This window comes from Loxodonta africana, chromosome 15 (assembly GCF_030014295.1).
Source record: "Loxodonta africana isolate mLoxAfr1 chromosome 15, mLoxAfr1.hap2, whole genome shotgun sequence".
In the NCBI taxonomy this organism is placed as follows: domain Eukaryota; kingdom Metazoa; phylum Chordata; class Mammalia; order Proboscidea; family Elephantidae; genus Loxodonta; species Loxodonta africana.
The window spans coordinates 47662924-47690014 of record NC_087356.1 but is presented as its reverse complement, the minus strand read 5'-3'; the positions used below and the strand labels follow the sequence as shown (position 1 = coordinate 47690014).

The following is a 27091-nucleotide window of genomic DNA, read 5'->3' as shown; positions in this document are numbered from 1 at the left end:
GTTCCTTGTCAGTGTACTGCTTCAACCCCTTTTGAATGATTTTCAGCATAACTTGATTTGCATGTGATATTAATGACATCGATAATTTCTGCATTCTGTTGGATCACCTTTCTTTAGAATGGGCACGTGTAAGTATATTTTTCAGTCAGTTGCCAGTTGGTTGTTTTGTCACGAGTGAGCACTTCCAGTGTTGCATCTGTTTTTTGTTGAAACATCTCAGTTGGTATGCCATCAGTTCCTGGAGCCCTGTTTTTGCCAATTCCTTCAGCTCAGCTTGGTCTTCTTCCTTCAGTACCATTGGTTCTCGATCATATGCTACCTCCTGAAATGGTTGAACATTGACCAGTTCTTTTCGGTACCGTGACTCTGTATCTTCTCCATCTTTTGTGTGTGTGTGTGCGCTTTAGGTGAAGGTGTACAGAGCAAATTAGTTTCCCGTTCAGTAGTTATACACAAATTGTTCTATGACATTGGTTGCAGTCCCATAATGTGTCAGCACTCTTCCTATTACCACCATGAGTTCCCCATTTCCATTTGTCCAATTTTCCTGCCCCTTCCTGCCTTCTCATCCTTGTTTATGGGCATATGTTGCCCTTTTGGTCTCATATAAATGATTGTTCTAAGGAACACTTTCCTCCTGGGTGTTGTTTATTTTATAGGCCTGTCTATTTGGCTGAAAGGTGATATCTGGGAATGGCTTCAGTTCCAAGTTAAAGGGTGTCTAAGGGGTGTAGTTCTGCAGTTCCTCCAGTCTCTCTTGAAGCAGTAAAGCTAGTCCTTTTTATGAATTTGAGTTTTTTTCTACATTTTTTTCCCACTCTAACTGGGATCTTCTGTGATCCTGGTCAGAGCAGTCAGTAGTGGTAGCTGGGCACCATCTACTTCTGGTCTGAGGCTAGTGGAGGCTGTGGTTCCTGTGGTCCATTAGTCCTTTGGACTAATTGTGTCCTTGAGTGTTTGGTTTTCTTCACTCTCCTTTGCTCCGGAGGGAAAGAGACCAATAGTTGTATCTTCAGTCACAAGCTTTTAAGACCTCAGACACTACTTAGTAGAACCTTGTCTTTATGAACTGTTGTTGTTGTTCTTAGGCACCGTAGAGTCCAGTCCGACTCGTGGCAACCCTATGCACAACAGAAAAAAACACTGCCCGGGCCCGCACCACCCTTACAATTGTTGTTATGCTTGAGCCTATTATTGCAGCCACTGTGTCAGTCCATCTCGTTGAGGGTCTTCTCTTTTCCACTGAGCCTGTACTTTACCAAGCATGGTGTCCTTCACCGGGGACTGATCCCTCCTGACAACAAGTCCAAAGTATGTAAGACGCAGTCTCTCCATCCCTGCTTCTAAGGAGCATTCTGGCTGTACTTCTTCCAGGACAGATTTGTTCGTTCTTTTGGCAGTCCACGGTATATTCAATATTCTTCGCCAACACCACAATTCAAAGGTGTCGATTCTTCTTCAGTCTTCTTCTTCGTTGTCCAGCTTTCACATGCATAGGATGCTATTGAAAATACCATGGCTTGGGTCAGGTGCACTTTAATCTTCCAGGTGAAATCTTTGCTTTTCAACACTTTAAACAAATCCTTTGCAGCAGATTTGCCCAATGCAACGCGTCTTTTGATTTTTTTGTCTGCTGTTTCCATGGCTGTTGATTGTGGATCCAAGTAAAATGAAGTGCTTGACAACTTCAGTCTTTCTCTGTTTATCATGATATTGCTTATTGGTCCAGTTGTGAGGATTTTTGTTTTATGTTGAGGTGTAATCCATACTGAAGGCCGTGGTGTTTGATCTTCATCAGTAAGTGCCTCAAATCCTCTTCACTTTCAGCAAGCAAGGTTGTGTCATCTGCATAATGCAGGTTGTTAATGAGTCTTCCTCCAATCCTGATGCCACATTCTTCTTCATATAATCCAGCATCTTGGATTATTTGCTCAGCATGTAGGTTGCATAGGTATGGTGAAAGAATACAATGCTGATGCACTCCTTTCCTAACTTTAAACCACTCAGTAGTCCCTTGTTCTGTCTGAACAGCTGCCTCTTGATCTATGTACAGGTTACTCATGAGCACAGTTAAGTGTTCCAGAATTCCCATTCTTTGCAGTGTTACCCATAATTTGTTAGGATCCACACAGTCGAATGCCTTTGCATAGTCAATAAAACACAGGTAAACATCCTCCTGGTATTCCTTGTTTTTAGCCAGGATCCATCTGACGTTAGTAATGATATCCCTGGTTCCATGTCCTCTTCTGAATCCAGCCTGAATTTCTGGCAGTACCCTGTTGATACACTGCAGCAGCTGCTTTTGAATGATCTTCAGCAAAATTTTGCTTGTGTGTAATATTAATGATATTGTTTGATAGTTTCCACATTCGGATAGATCAACTTTCTTGGGAATAGGTATAAATATGGATCTCTTCCATTCGGTTGGCCAGGAAGCTGTCTTCCATATTTCTTGGCATAGACAAGTGAGCACTTCCAGCGCTGCATCCATTTGTTGAAACATCTCAACTGATATTCCGTCAATTCCTGGAGCCTTGTTTTTCACCAGTGCCTTCAGTGCAGCTTGGACTTCTTCCTTCAGCACTATGGGTTCCTGATCATATGCCACCTCTTGAAATGGTTGAATGTTGACTAATTCTTTTTGATATAATGACTCTGTGTATTCCTTCTGTCTTGTTTTGACGCTTTCTATGTCATTTAGTATTTTCCCCATAGAATCCTTCACTATTGCAACTCGAGGCTAGAATTTTTTCTTCAGTTCCTTCAGCTTGAGAAACGCTGAGCATGTTCTTCCCTTTTGGTTTTCTATCTCCGGCTCTTTGCATCTGCCATTATGATACTTTGTCTTCTCGAGCTGCCCTTTGACATCTTCTGTTCAGTTCTTTTACTTCATCATTTCTTCCTTTTGCTTTAGCTGATCAACGTTGGAGAGCAAGTTTCAGAGCCTCTTCTGACATCCACCTTGGTCTTTTCTTTCTTTCCTGTGTTTTAAGCGACCTCTTGATTTCTTCATGTATGATGTCCTTGATGACATCCCACAACTCATCTGGTCTTTGGTCATTAGTGTTCAGCACGTCAAATCTATTCTTGAGATGATCTCTAAATTCGGGTGGGATATACACAAGTTTGTATTTTGGCTCTCGTGGACTTGCTCTGATTTTCTTCAGTTTCAGCTTGAACTTGCAGATGAGCAATTGATGGTCTGTTCCACAGCCACCCCCTGGCCTTGTTCTGACTGATGATATTGAGCTTTTCCATCGTCTCTTTCCACAGATACAGTCAATTTGATTCCTGCATATTCCATGTGGTGCGGTCCATGTGTATAGTCGCCATTTATGTTGGTGAAAGAAGGTATTTGCAATGAAGAAGTCATTGGTCTTGCAAAAATTCTGTCATTCAACCTCTAGCATTGTTTGTGTCACCAAGACCCATATTTTCCAACTACCGATTCTCCTTATTTGTTTTCAACTTTAGTATTTCTAGTTACCGGTGATTATCAGTGCATCCTGGTTGCATGTTCGGTTATTTCAGACTGCAAAAGCTGATAAAAATCTTCAATTTCTTCATCTTTGCCTTAGTGGTTGGTGCATAAATTTGAATAATAGTAGTATTAACTGGTCTTCCTTGTAGGCGGGTGGATGTTATCCTCACTGACAGCGCTGTACTTCAGGATAGACCTTGAAATGTTTTTTTTGACAATGAATGCAACACCATTCCTCTTCAAGTTGTCTTTCCAGTCACAGTAGGTTATATGATTGTCCGATTCAAAGTGGCCAATACGAATCCATTTCAGCTCACTAATGCCTAGGATATCGATGTTTATGCATTCCATTTCATTTTTGACGTTTTTCTAGGTTCATACTTCGTACATTTCACATGCTGGTTATTAATGGATGTTTGCAGCTGTTTCTTCTCATTTAGAGTCATGCTACATCAGCAAATTAAGGTCCCGAAAGCTTTACTGCATCCACGCCATTAAGGTTGACTCTATTTTGAGGAGGCAGCTCTTCCCCACTTGTCTTTTGAGTGCCTTCCAACCTGGGGGCTCATCTTCCGGCAGTATATCAGACAGTGTTCCATTCCTAGTCAGAAGGTTTTCACTGGCTAATTCTTTTCAGAAGTAGACTGCTGGGTCCTTCTTCCTAGTCTTAGTCTGGAAACTCAGCTGAAACCTGTCCTCCATGGGTAACCCTGCTGGTATCTGAATACAGGTGGCATAGCTTCCAGCATCACAGCAACATGCAAGCCCCCACAGTATGACAAACTGACAGAACTATGTATAAACTATGTTATGCCAGTTGACTTAGATGTCCCCTGAGACTATGGTCCTCAGTCTCTTGAGGTGTTTGGTTATGTCCGGAATGTTTTTGTGACTGTGCCTTGTGTGTGGTCTGTTATATATATGAACATAGATGCAGTACATACAAATAAAACCCACCTCTTGGTTAGCAGCCGTAGCACTTAACCACTACACCACCAGGGTTTCCTGTACATACAAATACATATGTAGAAATATCCCTAGCCAAACCTATGTATGCAAATGGGTGTATTCCCATACACCATTCTAGATCTGTTCAGCATACATATCTACCTCTGTATCCACTCATAAATTATTGTTCATTATTACTGTTGTTGCAGGATTGTATATGTTAAAGTATTTACCGTCATTGCCTTTTATTCTTGCGTACCTCTCAGTGTGTTCCCTTGCCTTGGTCATGTTGTGCTGACTTCCCCTATATTGTGTACTGCCTTTCCCTCCACCAGGGTTAACACTTGTCTACTCTGTAGTTAGTGATTTTCCTCAGTCCCCCACTCATCCTTGGTAACCATGAAAAAATGTTTCTTTCTGTGTGTGAACCTTTTCTCAACTGTATATAATAGGGGTCTCACAGACTATTTCTCCTTTGTTATTATTTCACTTAGCATAATGTCCTCCATGTTGTGAGATGTTCCATGGAGTTATCATTATTATTTATCATTGGGTAGCATTGCATTGTGTGTATGTTCCACAGTTTGTTTATCCGTTCGTCTGTTGATGGGCACTTAGGTTGTTTCTGTCTTCTTGCTAGTGTGAATAATGCTGCAGAGAACATGGGCGTGCATATGTCTGTTCTTGTCACGGCTCTTACCTCTCTAGGTTATATACCTAGGAGTAGAATTGCTGGATTATATGGTATTTCTATTTCTAGCTTTTTAAGGAAATGCCATACCATTCTCCATAGTGATTGTATCATTTTGCATTCCTATCAGCAGTGTATAAGAGTTCCCATCTCCCCACAACCTCTCCAACATTTGTTGTTTTCTGGTTTTTTGATCAGGGCCGTTATTGCTGGCATGAGATGGGATCTCGTAGTTTTGATTTGCATGTCTTTAATGGCTAATGATTTGAGAGCATCTCTTCTTGTGTTAAGTAGCTGCCTGAATATCTTCTTTGGTGAAGTATCTGTTCATATTCTTTGTCCATTTTTTAATTGGGTTGTTTGTCTTTTTGTTGTTGAGGTGTTAAAGTTTTCTATAAATTTTAGAGATTAGACCCTTGTCAAATATGTCATAGTCAAAAATTTTTTCCCAGTCAGTAGGTTCTCTTTTTACTCTTTTGGTGAAGTCTGATGAGTATATAAGTGTTTAATTTTTAGGAGATCCCAGTTATCTGGTTTATCTTGAGCTGTTTGTGCATTTTTATCTATGCTTGGTATTCTATTTTTTTTTTGGTATTCTATTTATGCTGTATATTGGGGCACTTAGTGTTGTCCCTATTTTGTCTTCCAGGATCTTTATACTTTTAGGTTTTACATTTAGATCTTTGATCTATTTTGAGTTAGTTTTTGTGTATGGTGTGAGATATGGCTCTTGATTCATTTTTCTGCAAATGGATGTGCGATTTTGGCAGCACCATTTGTTAAAGAGACTTTGTCTTGCCCATTTAATGAACTTCCACCCTTTGTTGAAGTTTAGCTGTCATTAGGTGCATGACTTTACTTCTGGGTCCTCAATTCTGTTCCATTGGTGTTTATCTCGGTTGTTGTACCAGTACCAGGCTGTTTTGACTACCATGTCTGTATAGTAAGTTCTGAGATCAGGTAGTGTGAGGCCTCCTACTTTGTTCTTCTTTAGTAATACTTTTCTTATCCTTTCCATATAAAGTTGGTGATTAATTTTTCCATCTCATTAAAGAATGCTATTGGAATTTGGATCAGGATTGAATTATATCTGTAGATTGCTTTGGGTGGTATTGACATTTTCACAATATTGAGTCTTTTCCATGAGCGTGGTGTGTTTTTCCATTTATGTAGATGTCTTTTGGTTTCTTGCACTAGTATTTTGTAGTTTTTTTTTTTTTTTTTGGTATAGGTGTTTTATGTCCTTAGTTAGATTTATTCTTAAGTATTTTCTCTTTTGGGAGGCTTTTGTAAATGGTATTGTTTTCCTGATTTCCTTTTTGAAGTTCTCTTTGTTGGTGTAGAGGAATCCAACTGATTTTTGTATGCTGATCTTGTATCCTGCTACTTTGCCGAATCCTTGTATTCCAGTAGCTTTCTTGTAGAATCTTTGGGGTTTTTTATATATAGAATCATATCATCTGCAGATAGGAATAGTTATATTTCTTCCTTACCAATTTCTTTTTCTTGCCTTACTGGTCTATCTAGGGCTTTCAGCACAATGTTGAATAAGAGTGGTGGTTAAGGGCATCCTTGTCTGGTTCCCATTCTCAAGGGGAATGCTTTTCATTTTCTCTCCATTGAGAATATTGTTGGCTCTTGGTTTTGTATGGAAACCCTGGTGGCGTAGTGGTTAAGTGCTACGGCTGCTAACCAAAGGGTTGGCAGTTTGAATCTGCCAGGCGCTCCTTGGAAACCCTGTGGGGCAGTTCTACTCTGTCCTACAGGGTTGCTGTGAATCGGAATCGACTCAATGGCACTGGGTTTGGTTTTTGTTTGTTCTTGGTATACATGCCTTTATTATATTGAGGAATTTGTCTTGTATTCCTATTTTGCTGAGAGTTTTTATCAGGAAAGGTGCTGGACTTTATCAAATGCCTTTTCATCATCAATCGAAATGATCATATTATTGTTTTATTTATGTGGTGGGTTACAAAAATTGATTTTCTAATGTTGAACCATCCTTTCATACCTGGTGTGCAGCTCTACCCTGTCCTATAGGGTCACCGTGAGTTGGAATTAACTTGATGGTGATGGTTCTTGTACTTGTCTTGTATGGTGGATTTTGCCTTAAAGTATTTTATCAGAGATTAATATTGCAAAAAAAAAAAATTCTTTTTTTTTTTGTAATATTGCTACTCCTGCACTTTTTTGGTTGCTGTTTATGTCTTTGTGTCTGAGGTGTGTCTCTTGTAGACAGCATATAGATGGGTCATGTTTTTTTAATCCATTTACATTCTGTGTAATTATCGATAGGTATGAGTTTACTTCTGTCATTTTGTTGTAGTCTTATTTTGGTGTTGATGACTTCTTTGTTCTGCTTATTGTTCCACACTGAGTTTGTTTGTGGATTTTCTTTTCATTTCTTTCGTTGTTGTTGGTTTTGTGTTTACTGAGTCTTTGTTTTTCTTTTTATTTCGATGAGTAGGTTTGTTAACTTTCTTTGAGGTTACCTTGAAATATACTTTTATTTTCTTAAGTTTAAGACAGATTTTTTTCCCTTGATACCACCTTTATTTCACCTCCATTAAAAAAAAAAAAAAAACCCAGTGCCATCGATGAAGGTTCTATAACTACACTGTTTATTCCATGTTTTTTGTTTCGACCTTGTTGTCATTTACAGATTGACATCTCTGGTTCCCTGTTTTCAATCTTCTAGCTTTGTTTTATTTTTGAGAATTCTTTATCTGGGTTGGTATCCGGCTCATATTATCCTTTATCCTAATCTCAGGTTGTTGTCTGATGTTTTGGTTCTTTTTCTGACATTCTCTCTTTAATATTTCTTTTAAATTTGGTCTGGTTGTTACAAGTTCCCTTAATTTCTGTTTACCTTGAAATGTCCTAATTTCACATCATATTTGAGAGGCAGTTTTGCCGGATATATAACTCTTGGTTGGCAGTTTTTTGTGTATGTCATTACTTGGCCTTCTTGTCTGCATGGTTCCTACTGAGTAATCAAAGACTAGTCTTATTCATTCCCCTTTGTAGGTGACTTTTCCTGAGCTGCTATCAGTATTCTTTCTTTGTCTTTGGTTTTGACAAGTTTAATTATATGTCTTGGTGACTTTCTCTTTTGGTCTGTCCTGTATGGATTCATTGAGCTTCTGTTTTTTTTCAGGCCTGTGTACTGGTGCTAATTAATTATTTTTTTAATTGGGCTTTGGACACCCTGGTGGTGTAGTGGATAAGAGCTTGGCTGCTAAGCAAAAGGTCGGCAATTGGAATCCATCAGGCACTCCTTGGAAACGGTATGAAGCAGTTCTGCTCTGTCCTGTAGGGTTGTTATGAGTTGGAATGGACTCGACGTCAACGGGTTTGGTTTCTTTAGTTTTTAGGTGAAAGTTTACAGAGCAAATTAGTTTCTCATTAAAGTTAATACACAAATTGTTTTGTAACATTGGTTGCCAACCCCGTGATGTCTTAGCACTCTCCCTTTCTCCACCTCGGGTTCCCTGTTTCCATTTGTCCAGTTTTCCTGTCCTTTCCTACCTTCTCGTCTTTGCTTTTGGGCTGGTGTGCCCATTAGTTTCATTGAACTATGAAGCACATTCCTCACATGTATTATTGTTGGCCCTATAGACCTGTCTAATCTTCGACTGAAGGGTGAACCTCAGGAATGACTTCAGTACTGAGTTGAAAAGGGTGTCTGGGGGCCATACTCTTGGGAATTTTTCAGTCCCTGTCAGACCAGCAAGCCTGGTCTTTTTTTGGTAAATTTGAATTTTGTTCTATATTTTAGTCCTGGCGTGTGCAGGAAGTTCAATTTTCATCCCTGCCATAGTACTCAGTGGAGGTAACTGGGCATCATATAGTTGTTCTGGCCTAGGTTTGTGGGAGGTTGTGATATTTGTGGTCCGTCAGTCCTTTGGACTAATCTTTCCCTTGTGTCTTTGGTTTTCTTCGCCAGGATGGGACCAGTAGATGTGTCTTAGATGGCTACTTGCAGGCTTTTAAGACCCCAGAAGCTACTCACCACAGTCAGATGTAGAACATTTTCTTTATAGAATGTGTTATGCCAGTTGAGCTACATGTCCCCTGAAACTAGGATCCCCAGCCTTTAGCCCAGTAACTCAGTCCCTCAGGGCTTTTGGATATGTCTGTAAAGCTTCTGTTACTTTGCCCTGGTCAGGTTGTGCAGACTTCCACAGTATTGTATACTGTCTTACCCTTCACCAAAGTTACCACTTACCTAATATCTGGTTAGTTTTTTTCCCTCCCTACCACTCCTCTCCCTCATAACTATCAAAGATTGTTTCTTCCTGTGTGGAAACCTTTTCATGAGTTTTTATAATAGTGGTCTCATACTGTATTTGTCTTTTTGTGATTGACATATTTCACTCAGCATAATGCCCTTGAGATTCATCTATGTTGTGAGATGTTTTGCAGATTCATCATTGTTCTTTAGTGTTGTAGCATAGGAATTCCATTGTGTGTGTGCACCATAGTTTATCCATTCATCTGTTGAAGGGCACTTAAGTTGTTTTCATCTTTTTGCTGTTGTGAGTAATTCTGCAGTGAACATGTGTGGGCATATTTCTATTCGTGTAATGGCTTTTCTTTCTCTAGGATATAGTCCTAGGAGTGAGATTGCTGCATCATGTGGAATTTCTAACTTTTAAAGGCACAGTGTCTGATACAGTGCTGGAAGATGAGTCCCTCAGGTTGGAAGGCACTCAAAAGATAGGAAGAGCTGCCACCTCCAAGTAGAGTTGACCCTAATGACGTGGATGGAATTAAGTTTTGGGGACCTTCATTTATTGATGGGGTATGACTTAAAATGAGAAGTAACAGCTGCAAACATCCATTAATAATTGGAATGTGAAATGTGCGAAGTATGAATCTAAGAAAATTGTCAAAAATGAAATGGAATGTATAAACATCGATATCATAGGCATTAGTGAGCTGCATTGGATTGGCCATTTTTAATCAAACATCATATGGTCTGCTATGCCAGAAATGACAGATTGAGAAGGAACGGCGTTGCATTCATCATCAAAAAGAACATTTCAAGACCTATCCTGATGTACAGCCCTATCAGTGATAGGATAATATCCATACGCCTACAAGGAAGATCAGTTAATATGACTATTATTGAAATTTATGCACCAACCACTAAGGCCAAAGACGAAGAAATTGAAGATTTTTACCAACTTCTGCAGTCTGAAATTGATTGAACATGCGTTCAAGATGCATTCATAATTACTGGTGATTGGAATGCAAAAGTTGGAAACACAGAAGGATTGGTAGTTGGAAAATATGGTTTTGGCGATACAAGTGATGCTGAGAGTGCAGGATAGAATTTTACAAGACCAGTGACTTCTTCATTGTAAATACCTTTTTTCAACAAATAAATGGCAATTATACATGTGGACCTCACCATGTGGAATACACAGGAATCAAATGGCTACATCTCTGGAAAGTGATGATAGAGAAGCTCAATATCATCACTCAGAACAAGGCCAGGGGTCCATGGTGGAACAGACCATTAATTGCTCATGTGCAAGTTCAAGTTGAAGGTTAAGAAAATTAGACCAAGTCCACAAGAGCCGAAGTACAACCTTGAGTGTAACCCACTTGAATTTAGAGACCATCTCAAGAATAGATATGACACATTGAACACTAATGACCGCAGACCAGAGGAGTCGTAGAACAACATCAAGGACATTATATATGAAGAAAGCAAGAGGACGTTAAAAAGACAAGAAAGAAAGAAAAGAACAAAATGAATGTCAAAAGAGACTCTGAAGCTTACTCTTGAACGTAGAATAGTTAAAGCAAAACCCACCCAAACCCACTGCTGTCTAGTCGATTCTGACTCATAGCAACCCTATAGGACAGAGCAGAACTACCTGATAGAGTTTCCAAGGAGCACCTGGCAGGTTCGAACAGCCAGCCTCTTGGTTAGGAGCGGTAGCACTTATCCACTACTCCACCAGAGTTAAAGCAAGCATGAGAAACGGTGAGGCGAAAGAGCCAAACAGATTTCAAAGGGCAGCTCAAGAAGACAAAGTATTATAATGACAAATGCAAAGACCTGGAGTTAGAAAACCAGAAGGGAAGAACACCCTCAGCATTTCTTAAGCTGAAAGAACTGAAGAAAAAATTCAAGCCTCAAATTGCAGTAGTGAAAGATTCTGTGTGCAAAATACTGAACAATGCAGGAAGCATCAAAAGAAGATGGAAGGAATGAATACACAGCCACTGTACCAAAAAGAATTGGTCAGGGTTTAATCATTTCAGGAGGTAGCATATGATCAAGAACTGACGGTACTGAAGGAACATATTCAGGGCGCACTGAAGACATTGGTGAAAAACAAGCCTCCAGGAATTGAGAGAATATCAATTGAGATGAACAAATAGATGCAGCACTGGAAGTGCTCACTTGTCTGTGCCAAGGAGTTTGGAAGACAGCTACCTGGCCAGTCACATGGAAGAGATCCATATTTGTACCTGTTACAAAGACAGGTGATCAACAGAATTCAAAAATTATTGAACAATATCATATCACACACAAGTAAAATTTTATTGAAGAACATTCAAAAATGATTGCAGCTGTACCTTGACAGGGAGCTGCCAGAAGTTCAAGCCAAGTTCAGAGGGGTCATGGAATGAGCGACATCGTTGCTGATGTCATGGGGATCCTGGCTGAAAGCAGAGAATACCAGAAAGATGTTTACCTGTGTTTTATTGCCTGTGCGGAGGCATTTGACTACATGGACATAAACTGTGGATAAAGTTGCGAAGAATGGAAATTCCAGAACACTTCATTGTGCTCATGGGGAACCTGTACATAGATCAAGAGGCAGTCATTCGAAGAGAACAAGGGGGTACTGTATGGTTTAAAGTCAGGAAAGGTGTGCGTCAGAGTTGTATCCTTTCACCATACTTATTCAGTGTGTGTGCTGAGCAAATAATCTGAGAAGTTGGACTACGTGAAGAAAAATGAGGCATTAGGATTGGAGGAAGAATTGTTAACAACCTACATTATGTAGATGACACAACCTTGCTTGCTTAAAGTGAAGAGAACTTGAAGGACTTACTGATGAACATCAAAGACTACAGCCTTCAATGTGGATTACACCTCAATATATAGAAAACAAAAATCCTCACAACTGGATCAGTTAACAACATCAAGATAAATAAAGAAAATGTTGACGTTGTCAAGGATTTCATTTTACTTGGATTCACAGTCGGTATCCATGGAAACAGCAGTCAGGAAGTCAAACAACGCATTGCATTGGGCAAATCTGTTGCAAAAGTGTTAGAAAGTATTAAAAAGTGTTAGAAAGTACAGATGTCATTTTGAGTACTCAGGCACGCCTGACCCAAGCCATGGTGTTTTCAGTCACCTCATATACATGTGAAAGCTGTACAGTGAATAAGGAAGTCCAAAGTAGAATTGACTACTTTGAGTTGTGGAAGAATGTTGACTACACCATGGACTGCCAAAAGAATGAACAAATCTGTCTTGGAAGAAGTACAGCCAGAATGCTCCTTAGAAGCAAGGATGATGAGATTTTGTCTCAAGTAATTTGGACATGTTATCAGGAGGGATGAGTCCCTGGAGAAGGATGTCATGCTTGGTAAAGTAGAAAAAAAAACTAAACCTGTTGCCTTCGGAGTCGAGTCAGTAAAAAGAAGACCCTCAAGGCGATGGATTGACACAGTGGCTGCAACAATGGGCTCAAGTGTAACAATGATCATGAGGATGGCACAGGACTGGGCAGTGTTTCATTGTGTTTACAAAGTGTCACTATGAGTCGGAACTGACTTGATGGCACCTAACAACAGCAACAACAACTAGGAGGTGCCATATTGCTTTCCAAATGGTTGAGCCATTTTGCATTTCCACTGGCAGTGCATAAGAGATCCAGTCTCCCCACAACCTCTCCAACATTTGTTATTTTTTGTTTTTTTTGATTCATGCAAGTAATATCAGGGTGAGTTGGTATCTCATTGTAGTTTTGATTTCCATTTCTCTAATGGCCTGTTATTATGAGCATTTCCTCATGTGTCTGTTATCTGCCTGAATGTCTTTTTGGTGAAGTGTCTGTTTATATACTTCGCCCGTTTTTTAATTGGATTATTTGTCTTTTTATTGTAGAAGTGTTGATTTTCTTACAGATTTTAGAGTTTAGACCTTTATTGGACATGTCATGGCCCAAAATTTTTCCCAGTCTGTAGGTTCTCTATTTATACTTTTGGCGAAGTCTTTTGATGAGCATGTTTAATTTTTAGATGATCCCTATTTATCTAGCTTATCTTCTGGTGTTAGTGTATTGTTAATTATGATTTGTTTCCATTTATGCCATGTATTAGGGTTCCTAGTGTTGATCTTATTTTTCTTCCATGATCTTTATAGTTTTTCATTTTATATTTAGGTGTTTGATCTATTTTGAATTAGTTTTTGTGTATAGTTGTTGAGCTTCTTGGGTATCTTCTCATCTTTCATGATATTTCTGTTAGCAAATCTTCACAATTCTGTGTTTTCTGTTGCCTCTCCCTGTTTTGGAAGTCTAGTCGTGTAAATTTTTCCTCTTGATAGTGTCCCACATGATTCTTAGGCTTTCGTCATTTTTCTTAGTTCTTTTTTCTGATTTTTCTCAAATTGGTGTGAAGGGATTTGTCTTCAGATTCTCACATTTTGTTTTCCACTGTTGCAGTTCTGCTCCTATATTCTTTTGTTGCTTCTGCGTTTCTGAAATTTTGTCATTAATCTTTCGGATTTCTAGTAGCCGTTTTTGTATGGTTTTTAATTGTCTGTTTTGTCATTTTGTTCTTGTATTTTCCTGAGTTATTCTATTGGTTTGTGTTTTCCTTGATTTTGCCTATATTTTCCTTGTTTTTGTTTGTTTTTCTTGGTTTCTTGAAGAACGCTGTATATTAGTCTTGTGAGTTCCTTAGCAGGTAGTTCCATTGCCATTTCTTCCTCTGGAAGGTTTTCTGGTTCTTTATTTTGGTCACCTGCGGGTGCCATCTTGTCCTTCTTCTTTATGTGATTTGATATTGTCTGTTGTCTCTGAGGCATCAAGAAGTTATTGTATTTATTTTTAATGTATGTTTCCTGTGTCCTGAGGTTTGTTTTGATATATCCAAGTAGGCTAGGTGTTTGTGCTACTCTGGTTGCTGATCTTGCTGCCTTGAAGCTCTCTCCTCCTATCTCTGGGTGGGTGGAGCCGCGACTGGGTGTGTGAGCACAAGTCTGTTTGCTGGTCTTGCGGAGCTGCTGAGGGTGTAGCTGTCATTTCTGGTGAGGTGATGTATCTGTCTGGCCGGTCACCTGGCCATGGATGCTGGGGTCATTCTCTCTGGTCGCTGGGTTGGGTGTTTTGGGTGTGCTCTGTCTATTGCTGAGTGGTTGGGACAAGGGTACCTGGGTCATCGGTCACTGGGTGGGTAGTGTGGAAGCTCTTACCTACAGTTCTGGGCAGGTAGGGCTGTGTGGGATTGCTCAGAGTGGACATAAGCCTCTGGTTACAGGGAGGTGGGGCAAGGCAGGGGCCTAGACAAGGCAGGATTTTACCTGTCCATGGGTGCCTGGTTGGAGAGCATGTCCCTATTCACTACAGCACATTTCGGGGGGCGTTGTGCAACTGGTCTTCGGGCCCTTGACAGAGGTGGCTGGAGGGTGTTGGAGGTATTGCTGGCCCTCAGGCCTCTGGTGTGGGTGGCTGGATGGAGTGGGAGGCACCACTGGCCCTTAGGCCCCCTGGCGCAGGTGGCCAGGGGGAGTAGGGGGCACCACTGGCCCTAAGGCCCCCTGGTGTGGGTGGCTGAAGGGAGTGGCAGGCACCAAGGGCCTGCAGGCCCCTGGCACAGGTGACTGGAAGGAGTAGGAAGTGCTGCAGTCCCATGGGTCCCCCAAGTGAGTGACTGAGTGAAGGGGTGGCTGACTTCAGTCTCTGGGATCCTGGATTAGGGGGTAGGTCGGTGGTGGGTGCTGCCAGACTGCGATTGCTTGGAGATAGGGGGAATGGGTGAGGAGGGGGGCCCAAGGCCTGTGGGCCTCCAACACAGGGACTGTGGTGGGTATGGTGGGTGGGGCGATGCACTTTTGCAGGATGGGAAGCACCCCTGCCTGGCTCTGCACGTAAGTGCGGAGTCCCTCCTGCTTGGCTGTACCAGGTAATGGGGTTTCAGCTGGGAACACTGCTTTCTTTCTCTCATTATGGCCACACTTGGAGGTTGGGCTAGCAGGGCGCTGGCAATCTGTAATTCTCTGTGTCTGCTGTTTTTATACTGTCTCTCATTTGCTTGGTGCTCGGTCCGTTTTTTCAGCCTTGTCTTTGATGCTGAGGATTCCAGAATTGTCATGTATGTCAGATTTACTTGTTTTCTCCGGTCTTTGTTATAAGAGGGATGTTATGAAGCATCTGATTACTCCACTATCTTGGACTGCTGCCTCCATATTTTCATTCGTGTTGTCTTTCCATTTGAAGCAAAAGGTGCCAATTACATTGATACTGCCTTTTGACTTTATCTCTGTATTTTACCCCTTCACATTAAACACTTCAGTATGTTTTTCCTTTTAAAATCTACCTTATGTGGGTTCGATGAGCATCTTGGATAGATACCTTCTCATCTTTCACGATATCAGAGAAGTTTTCTGCCAGCAAATCTTCAACAATTCTCTCCGTATTTTCTGTTGTTCCTCCCTGTTCTGGTACTCCAATCACTCATAGGTTATTTCTCTTGATAGAGTCCCACATGATTCTTACGGTTTCTTCATTTTTTTAAAATTCTTTTATCTGATTTTTCTTCAAATACATTGGTGCCAAGTGCTTTACCTTCAGGGTCACCAATTCTGCCTTCTACTTGCTCAATTCTACTCCTTTGACTTTCTGTTGAGTTGTCTGATTCTCTAATTTTATTGTTAATCTTCTGAATTTCTAATTGCTGTTTCTATGGACTCTTGCAGCTTATTAAATTTTTCATTATGTTCTTGAATAACCTTTTTAATTTCTTCAGCTACTTTGTGTGTTCCTTGGCTTGTTCTAAATATTGCCTGATCTCCTTCCTAATCTCGTTCCTGATGTCTTGAAGAGTTCTCTATATTAATCTTTTGAATTCTGCATCTGGTAATTCCAGGAAGGCACCTTCATCCAGAAGAGCCATTGATTCTTTGTTTTGAGAGCTTGTTGAGGCAATCATGGTCTGTTTCTTTATGTGACTTGATATTGACTGTTGTCTCCCAGCCATCTATAAGTTATTGTATTAGTTTATTTTATGTTTGCTTACTGAATCCTAGCTTCTTGCTTTGTTTTGTCTTGATGTGCCCAAATGGGTTGCTTGAGTGAGCTAGCTTGATTATTTTTGCCTTTGAAGCTCTGATGTCCTGTCACCAGATGGCTAGAGGTGTTACCAGGTATATAAGTCTAGGAGTCCATTCACTTTTCTTGTATGAATTCAGCTCAGGTGTCCAGGTAGCTGATCATCAAGTGTGTGGTACAGGCTCAGTCCTCCAGTCTTAGAGGCCCAGGGGTGATTGGTGTAGGTACCGGCATCTGATTGCAGCAGGGGGTCACGCTCTGAACAAGGCAAGGGGCTGACAACAGTCCCCCAGGTGTCTGTGAGGAAAGTGTGTGCCTGTTCTTTAGAGCGTACAGGTGGGTGGGTTTTGCAGACGGACCATGGACACCCAGTGCTTTTGGTTGTAAGGACTGGGAGGTACCAATTATCCCTGGACCCCTGTTGCATGTGGCTAGGTGACCTGAGTGGAGCCACCAGTCCTTACGCCCCTGATGTGGGTAGGTGAGGACCCTGTTTAATAGGCAAAGCAGTGTCAAATATCAAACACCCACCTCTTCACTGCACAGATGAAATGGTTGCAGCCTGCCAACAAGGGCCTGTTCTCCTGAAATAGGCCCACACAGGTCCATGCAGGGGTGAAAGGTATTCAAAGTCCATGGACCATTTATGCCTGGACAGGAGCCGCTTCTCTCCTGAGCTCCCCCACTTAGTAGAGCTTGCGAATTATCTTTTCCCCAGTTGTGAATTTAATCCTACTCCAAGGCTGGAAGGATGGCTCTGGGGGCTCAACAGTGCCTATCTCAGGCCCAGGGAAATGAACAGCCTCTGAAGCTGGCTTGGGGATGGGGGGGTGGGGCACGGTAAAATACATGCAGGTACTTAGCTTTTGCTGAGAGTACCGTTCTTCTCTGGGTCCGGAGGTGTGAGTAGGCTGTGTGGCTGGCTACTGCCTGAGGAAACTGCGGCCAAACATTACTACCAGCCTGCCGCAGCCGCTCCCAGGAATGGTGCCTGAGGGATCCCAGCGATTCAGGTCCGGCAACTCCTCTCCGCTTCTGATCCGTCTCTCCCTCCCCCTGCTGCTTAGTCCATTTTCTAACTTTGCCTTTGATGTTCAGGACGGCTAGCTTGTCTTAAATGTCATCGTTTCATTTCTTTTTTGGGGTCTTTGTTGTAAGAGGGATCGCAGGAAGCGTCTGGGTATTCCTCAGTCTTGGCCCTGCCTCGGTATTTTTCCTAAGAACAAGGATGTTCACTTAAATTACCCACTACAGTTTCAAATTCAGGAAATTCAACATTAATACAATACCATTATCTTATATCAGGCTTTATTAAAATTTTGCTGATTGTCTTAGTAGTGTTCTTTATAGCAGTTTGTTTCTGGTACAAAATCCAGTCTAGCATGTCCGGCCCTTTCGTTTATTTCCATGACGTTGTGTTTTGTTTTAACTGCCTTTAGTTGCCTGGGATGTGTCTACCACTTTTTTTTGTTTTTGGTCTTTTCTGATATTGATGTTTTTGAAGTATACAAGCTACCTATTTTGCAAAGTGTCCTTCTGTTTGATTATTCTTGGTATTTCCTCATGATTTGATTCAGGTTATACATTTTTGGTAGGACTACTGTGGAATACTGGTTTGTCTCATTTACCCTTCCTTGATCAGTTGGTTAAAGAGATACCTGTCAGGTTTCTATACTGTAAAGTTACTACTTTTCTATTTGTAATTAAAAACAACTTGTGAGGAGATACTTTTGAAACTATGTAAATACCTGTTTTGTTTTTTTTTTAATCAAGCCTTCACCCACTTGTTAACACCTTTTGATGATTCTTGCCTGCTGAATCAGTTATTATCATGATGATAGCTAGGTGGTGATTTCCTAATTCCATATTTTCTTCTACTATAAGGATGAGCTTTCCCTTCTGTCCTACTGAGCAGTCGATCCATCATCAGCCTGCATGCATGATTTTTACTTTTTATTTTTTTATGTATATATGGAGCCCTGGTGGCGCACAGCTCAGGCTGCTAACCAAAAGGTCGGCAGTTTGAATCCACCAGCCAGTCCTTGGATACCGTATCTCCTCTGTCCTGCAGGGTTGCTATGAGTTGAGTTTGACTTGATGGCAGTGGGTTTGGTTTTTTATATGGATTATAATTTATTGCTATTTATTTGTTTATTCTGTCATATTGTCCCATATTTGACTAGTGGGGCCCAACATACCCTTTTCTTCATGACTGGGAGCTGCCATGAAGAGTGTGATTTATTCATTGGCTCTAGGATAGGAGGGGAACCTTGGTGGTACAATGATTAAACACTTGATGGCTAATTGAAAGGTCAGCTGTTCAAACCCACCAGAGATTCTGTGGGTGATCTTGACAGACATATGAAAATCAACATATCCTGGCAATCTGCTTCTGTAAAGATTGTAAGCTGGGAGGCCCTGTGGTCAGTTTTGCCCTGTCCAGTAGAGTCGCTATGAATCAGAATTAACTCCAGGGCATACAAGGACAAATTGTTGATGTGTAATATTAGTGTTTCTCTTGCACTCACTTGGGTTAGCCACCTTTGCTTTATGTTAAACTTGGGGATTTATCTAAGTGTTTGGTTTATCTTTCCCTGTAGTCAATTGCTGCTTTCTTTCTCTGTAAAATCTCTTTTACATGGGTTAAAGTAGAAGTAACCACAGGGTAAAGTATGTTTTATTTCTCTTGAATCATTTCCTTGTGATAGTATGTTAATTATTTTTATTACTGTAAGATTATATTATCTATTACTGTACCTGAACACATTGGAATGGTAAAAATATTATGATTACCTCAGTTATATTTGTAATTATATTCAAAACTGTTTTCCTTTTGCAATTTCATTCTACTGTATATTTTCTAGTGCTCTACACTGAACAGAGTTTGTTGTTTAGATATTAAGTTTTATTTATCTTCTTGGATAAGAAGTATAGAGATAAATATTAACAGAATTTTGCCTTGGGTAGGAGCTGTCAAAAAAACGTGAACTCAGTGTTGATGAAGACTTCTGTGGTCATTATTTCAAGAATGTCGATTGTTGGACAACAAAAAATGAAAACTTAGATTGCAACAGTGATTTACAGGTGTTTCCCTCATTGACTGTGAGTATCCGCCTTGTCATGTTAAAATAAAGTTTATTTTATTCTCAGCGACTGCAAATCAACTTAAATTCTGTTTTATCAGTGTTTTTATAAAGAATGATGCTTAATTTTTTAAATTTTTAGGTGAACTTAAGTTTTCGTGTATGTGTGTATGTATGGTAGTATATAATAAGTAAGATACTGGCACCATTATTCCATTTCTTTGTACCTCTTTCAGAATCCTTGTGTTATATCCAGTCCAGTCACTCTTTTGCCCCTACCATTCGAACACAACAGCTCTGGTCAAGATCGCCAGTGACCTTCGTGTTAAATCCAGTGGTCTGTTCTCAGTGCTCACCTTACTTGACTTATCAGCATTTAACACACTGGAACACCCTCTCTTCATTTATGTGCTTTCTCCACCTGGCTTCCAAAATGCCACTCCTCTACATTTCCCTTTCCCTTTCTGTTTGTTTTTTCTTCATCTCTATTATTGGGATTTCTTCTTCTCCCTATGTTGGAGGGCCCCAGCGCTCAGTTCCTGGTTTTCTTTTCTGTTTATACTTCCCTTGATGATCTCATCCAGTCACATTGCTTTAAATACTGTCTGCTGTGGACTTCTAAATTTAAATCCCCAGCCCAGACTCATTTATCCAAACACCTCCAGTTGGGTAACTTAACAGACATCTGAAAGTCAGCGTGTCCAGGGAGTAGAATTCCTGATCTCCTGCAAACCTACTTCATGTAGCACGTTTTCCATTTTGATTGCCGGTAGTTCTCTTTTTACAGTCATTTAGGCCAAAAACTTCAAAGTTATCCTTAACACCATGCTTTTTTCTCACACCCATTTATGTAGGAGATTCTTTTGAATCTATTGTCAAAATAACATCTAGAATTTGAATGCTTCTCACTGCCTCCACCATGGTCTAAGCCACTATTATTTCTTGCCTTGATTATTTCAATAGCCATCTAACTGGTCTTTCTGCCTACCCTTGCCCCTCTACAGACAACAGAGCAGTGATTCTGTTAAAATGTCGATTAACCAAAACCAAACCCATTGCCTTCAAGTTGATTCCAACTCATAGTGACCCTATAGGACAGAGTATAACTGCCCAATAGGATTTCCAAGGAGCACCTGGTTTGGATAAATGAGTCAAACTGCTGACCTTTTGGTTAGCAGCCGTAGCTCTTAACCACTATGTCGATTAAGAAAAACCAAACCAAACCAAACCCATTGCCATCGAGTTGATTCTGACTCATAGTGACCCTATAGGACAAAGTAGAACTGCCCTTATAGGGTTTCCAAGGAACACCTGGCGAATTCAAACTGCCAGCCTGTTGGTTAACAGCTGTAGCTCTTAAACACTACGCCACCAGGGTTTCCCAGTGTTAATTAAACCAAAAAAAAAACCAAACCCAGTGCCGTTGAGTCTATCCCGACTCATAGCGACCCTATAGACAGAGTAGAACTGCCCCACAGTTTCCAAGGAGTGCCTGGCAGATTCGAACTGCCAACCCTTTGGTTAGCAGCCGTATCACTTAACCACTATGCCACCAGGGTTTCCCTGTGTTGATTAGGTCATGTTATTTCTGTGCTCAAACCTTTTTCTGGCTCCCTGTTTTCCTCAGAGCTAAGCCAAAGTCTCTACAATGGCCTACAAGGTCTTAAACACAGCCTGGCCTCCCCTTACTTTGCTGACATCTAGTCTTTGCCTTATTCACTGTATTCCAGTCTCACTGACTTCTTTTCTTCCCCTCAAACATTCTAGACACACTTTTGATTTAGGGTTTTCGTGTTGGCTTTTCCTAGCGCCTGAAATACTCCTTGGTAACGCCTTCATCGAGATCCTGCTCAGATCTTGTTTTCTCAATAAGGCCTACCCTAACGATGAACTCTGTTGTGTTGGTTGATCTATTTCTGCTCCGATATTGACTGTTTTAATTATTGTAATTTTATAAGAAGTTTGACATCCAAGGCGAGCATCCTCATTATTCTTATTCAGAAATTTTTGATCATTCTTCTTATTATTCTTAAATAAGCATGTATGTTGACATTAGTTATAATGATAAAAAAAATCCTTTGGAATTCTGATAGGAATTGCATTAAATTTATGTCAAGATTTAGAGAGGATCAATGCTTTTATAATTTCTAATCCCGTTCAGGAAAATAATACATCTCTCCATTTATTTAAAATTTTGTCTTTCAGTAAAACTTTACACTTGTCTTTGTACATGTTTTGTATATTCTTTTTTTTTTCTTTAAAGCTTATTTGTATTTATTTTTTTTAGAAAAAAGTTTAGTTTCTTAGGAATTCTTCAAGGGGGCTTAAAGTAACCGGTCTGGGCTGAAGGAATTTTATCTTTAACTCCCTTGCTTGGGACAGGGACAGGACCTGTTGGTGTGCTACAAACATTGTTGGTTGTGTTCTCTTTGTTTGGAGGGAGGCTGGGCTGTCATCCTGCTGGGTCCATGGTTTTCTGTTTGTTCTCTGTTTAATCTGTGGCCCCTTGTGGTTCTTTTTTTTTTGTATTTTAGATGAAGATTTACAGAGCAAGTTAGTTTCTCATTAAACAACTAATAACACATATTGTTTTGTGACATTGGTTGCCAACTCCATGACATGTAACACTCATTCCCCTCTTGAACTTAGGTTCGCTGTTAGCAGTTTTCCTGTCCCCTCATGCCTTCCCATCCCTGCCTCTGAGCTGGTGTGCCCACTTAGTCTTGTTTTGCTTTATGGGCTTGTCTAATCTTTGACTGAAGGGTGAACCTTAGGAATAACTTCAGTACTGAGTAAAAGGGTGTCCAGGGGCCGTATTCTCCGGGTTTCTACAGTCTGTGTCAGGCCAGTAAGTCTGGTCTTTTATTGTGAGTTAGACTTTTGTTTTACATTTTCCTCCAGCTCTGCCTTAGGACCCTCTATTGTGATCCCCGTCAGAGCAGTTGGTGGTGGTGGCCAGGTACCATCTTTTTGTGCTGGACTAAGTTTGGTGAAGGCTGTGGTAGTTGTGTTCCAGTAGTCCCTTGAACTAATCTTTCTCTTATGTATTTGGCTTTCTTCGTTCTCTCTTGCTCCAGATGGGGTGGGACTGGTAGACATATCTTATATGGCCACTCACAAACTTTTAAGACCCCAGTCACTACTCACCAAAGTAGGATGTACAACATTTTCTTTATACACTGTGTTATGCCAGTTGAGCTAGATGTCCCCCAAGACCAAGGTCCCCAGCCCTCAGCCCAGTAATTTGGTCCCCCATGGAGTTTGAATGTGTCTATAAAGCTTCCAGGACCTTGCCTTGTCAAGTTGTGCTGACTTCCCCAGAATTGTGTACTGTCTTACCCTTCACCTAAGTTACTACTTATCTATTGCCTAGTTAGTGTTTTTCCCTCCCCGTTCCTCTCCTCCCTAGTAACCAACAAAAATTTCTTTCTGTATGTAAACCTTCTCATGAGTTTTTATAGTAGTGGTCTCATACAGTGTTCATCCTTTTTTCACTGACTTATTACACTCAGCATACTACCTGTCTTAGTTACCTCATGCTGCTATAACAGAAATACCACAAGTGAATGGCTTTAACAAAGAGAAGTTTATTTCCTCACAGTGAAGGAAGCTAAAAGTTCAAATTCAGGGTATTGGCTCCAGGGGAAGGCTTTCTCTCTCTGTAGGCTCTGGAGGAAAGTCCTTGTCCTCAATCTTCCCCTGGTTGAGGAGCTTCTCAGGCACAGGGACCCAGGCCCAAATGATGTGCTGTGCCCCTGGTACTGCTTTCTTGATGGTATGAGGTCCCCCACTCTCTGCTTGCTTCCCTTTTATCTCTTGAAAGATAAAAGGTGGTGCAGGCCAAACCCCAGGGAAACTCCCTCCACATTGGATCAGGGAGGTGACCTGAGTAAGGATGGTGTTGCAATCCCGCCTTAATTCTCTTAACATAAAACCGTAATCACAGAATAGAGGACAACCACACAGTACTGGGAATCATGGCCTAACCAAGTTGATACACACATTTTGGGGGGGACATAATTCAATCCATGACACTACCCTCCAGATTCATCCATGTTGTGAGATGTTTTGCAGTTTAATCATTGTTCTTTATTGTTGGGTAGTATTCCAGTGTGTGTATGTACCATAGTTTGTTTATCCATTCATCTGTTGATGGGCATTAAAGTTGTTTCCATCTTTTTGCTATTGTGAATAATGCTGCAGTAACATGGGTATGCGTATATATATATATTCAAGTGATGGCTCTTATTTCTCTCGTATAGGAATGGGATTGCTGGATTGTATGGTATTTCTGTTTCTAGCTTTTTGAGGAAGTGCCGTATCGTTTTCCAAAATAGTTTCACCATTTTATGTTCCCACCAGCAGTGAATAAGTGTTCCAGCCTCTCCATAGCCCCTCCAATATTTGTTATTTTGGTTTTTTTATTTATGTCAGTAATGTCAGGGTTAGGTGGTATCTCATTGTAGTTTTGATTTGCATTTCTCTAATGGTTGGTGATCTCGAGCCTTTCATCATATGTCTTTTAGCTGCCTGAATGTCTTCTTTGGTGAACTGTCCGAGCATATCCTTTGCCCATTTTTAAATTCTGTTGTCTTTTTGTTGTAGAGGTGTTGGATTTTTCTATAGATTTTAGAGGTCAGACCATTGTTGGATTTGTCATAGCCAAAAAAATTTTTTTATCTGTAGGTTCTCTTTTTACTCTTTTGGTGAAGTCTTTTGATGAGCATTTAATTTTTAGAAGATCCCAGTTATCTGACTTACCTTCTGATGTTTGTGTATTGTTATAGTTTATATGCTATTTATGCTGTGTATTAGGGCCTCTAGTGTTGACCCTGTTTTTTCTTCTATGATCTTTATAATTTTTGGTTTAATATTTAGGCCTTTGATCCATTTTGAATTAGTTTTTATGTATGGTGTGAGGTATGGACCCTGTTTCATTTTTTTGCAAATGGACATTCAGTTTTGCCAGCACCGTTTGTGAAAAAGACTGTCTTTTCACCATTCGATGGACTTCGGGCCCTCATCGAAGACCACGTGACTGTAGGTAGATGAAGGTTCTCGATTCTGTTCCATTGGTCAATGTGTCATTGTACCAGTACCAGGCGATTTGACTACTGTAGCTGTGTTGTAGTTTCTGAGGTCAGGTAGTGTGAGTCCTCCTAGTTAGTTCTTTTTCTTCAGTAGTGCTTTACTTATTTGGGGCCTCTTTACCTTCCATATAAAGTTAATAATTAGTTTTTCCATCTCTTTAAAGAACACTGCTGGTATTTGGATTGGGATTGTATTGTATTTGTAGATTGCTTTGGGTAGAATTGATATTTTCACAATGTTGAGTCTCCCTCTCTATGAGCATGGTATGTTTTTCCGTTTATGTAATCTGTTTGGTTTCTTGCAGTAGTGTCTTGTAATTTTTTTTGTATACATTTTTTACATCCCTGGTTAGATTTATTCCTTCAGTGTTTTATTTTTTTAGAGACTATTATGTATTGCTTTCCTGATTTCCGTTTTGTAGTTCTCCTTATTGGTGTATAGGAATCCAACTGGTTTTTGTGTGTTTATCTTATATCCTGCCACTCTGCTGAATCATCGGAGTGGTGATAAAGGGCATCACTGTCTTGTTCCTTTTCTCAGGGAAAATGTTTTCACCCTCTTTCTGTTAAGAATGATGCTGGCTATTGGTTTTGGATAGATACTCTTTATTACGTTGAGTAATTTCCCTTCTATACCTACTTTATTGAGAGTTTTTATCAGGAGTGAGTGTTGGACTTTATCTAATGCATTTTCTGTGTCAGTTGAGATGATCATGTGATTCTTTGGTTTTATCTACGTGGTGGATTACATTGATTGATTTTTCTAACATTGAACCATACTTGTTGTATACCGGGAATGAATCCCACTTGGTCATGGTGTATTTTTTTTTTTTAATATGATGCTGAATTCTGTTCATTAAAATTCTGTTGAGAATTTTGCATCTGTATTCATGAGATATATTGGTCTGTAATTTTCTTTCTTTTTTTTTTTTTGGTGGTGTCTTTGCCTGATTTTGGTATCAGGGTTATGCTGGCATCATAGAATGAGTTCGAAAGTATCTGTTCCTTTTCTGTGTTCTGAAATAGTTTGAGGAGTACTAGTACAAGCTCTTCTCTGAAAGTTTGGTAGAATTTTCCAGTGAAGCCTTCTGGGCCAGGGATTTTTTTTGTTGGAAGTTGTTTTATTACCTTTTTCAGTCTCTTGTTATGGGTCTGTTCAGATTTTTATCTCAGTTTGCGTTAGTTAAGTAGGTAGTGTGTTTCTAAAAATTTGACCATTTCCTCTAGGTTTTCAAATTTGTGAGAGTATAGTTTTTCATAATATTCTGTTATGATCTTTTTTATTTCAGTTGAATCTATTGTAATTAATATTCCCGATATAGTCTCTTATTTGGCTTATTTGTGTCCTCTCCAGTTTTTCTTTTGTCAGTTTGGCTGGTGGTTTGTCGATTTTGTTGATCCTTTCAAAGAACCAACTTTTGGTTTTGTTGATTCTATTTTTCTATTCTCTATTTCATTTATTTCTGCTCTGATAGTTATAATTTCCTTTTGTCTGGTGGCTGTGGGCTGCTTCTGCTGTTCTCTATTTGTTAGAGTTGTATAACTAATTCTGATTTTGTCCCTTCTTTTTTGATGTGTGCATCTATTGCTATTAATTGACTTCTGAGCACTGCCTTTGTTGTGTCTCAGAGGTTTTGGTATGATGTGTTTTCATTCTTGTTTGAGTCTAGGAAGTTTTTTGATTCCATCTTTGATTTCTTCTATCACTCAGTGGTTTTTAAGCAAAGTGTTATTCAGTTTCCATGTATTTGATTTTTTTTTCCTTGCTTTTCCTGTTATTAATTTCTACTTTGATAGTGTTGTGATCAGAGAAGATACTTTGTATTATCTCACTGTTTTGGATTTTGTTGAGGGTTGTTTTGTGGTCTAAGATGTGATCTATTCTGGAGAACGCTCCACGTGCTTTGGAGAAGAATGTGTACTTTGCTGCTGTTGGATGAAGTGTTCTGTATTTGAGGTCAAGTTGGTCGATTGTGGCCTTTAGATCTCCTGTATCTTTTTTGCATGTTTTCCTAGATGTTCTGTCCTTTACCAAGAGTGGTGTGTTGAAGCGCCCTGGTATTATTGTGGAACTGTCTGTTTCTCCTTTCCGTGCTGTTAGAGTTTGTTTTATGTTTTTTAGAGCACTGTCATTGGGTGTGTAAATAGTTATCATGGTTATGTCCTCATGATAGATTGTCCCTTTAATCATTATATAATGTCCTTTCTTGTCTTTTATGGTGGATTTTGTTTTTAACTGTATTTTATCTGAGATTAGTATTGCCACTTCTGCTCTTTTTTGGCTGCTGTTTGCTTGATATATTTTTTTCATCCTTTGATTTTTAATATATTTATGTCTTTGTTTCTAAGATGTGTCTCTTGTAGACAGCATATTGATGGATCCTGTTTTTTAATCCATTCTTTCACTCTGTTTCTTTATGGGTACATTTAAGCCATTTATATTCAGTGTGATTATTGATAGGTGTGAGTTTATTGCTGTCATTTGTAGT

At 40.0% G+C, this 27091-nt stretch overlaps 1 protein-coding gene across 9 annotated transcripts in view; it reads left to right on the top strand.

Annotated features, from left to right (window-relative positions):
* The window catches only part of TMEM87B (transmembrane protein 87B), a 92876-nt gene that overhangs the window by 15637 nt on the left and 50148 nt on the right, over positions 1-27091 (top strand). For all 9 annotated transcript variants that reach the window (XR_010317982.1, XR_010317983.1, XM_064268836.1 and 6 more), the window contains exon 4: positions 19397-19531. Coding sequence is in view for 7 of the 9 variants with exons in the window: in XM_064268836.1 (XP_064124906.1) it covers positions 19397-19531 (135 nt within the window). In the remaining 2 variants the exon portion in view is untranslated. The remainder of the gene's footprint in view (positions 1-19396; positions 19532-27091) is intronic.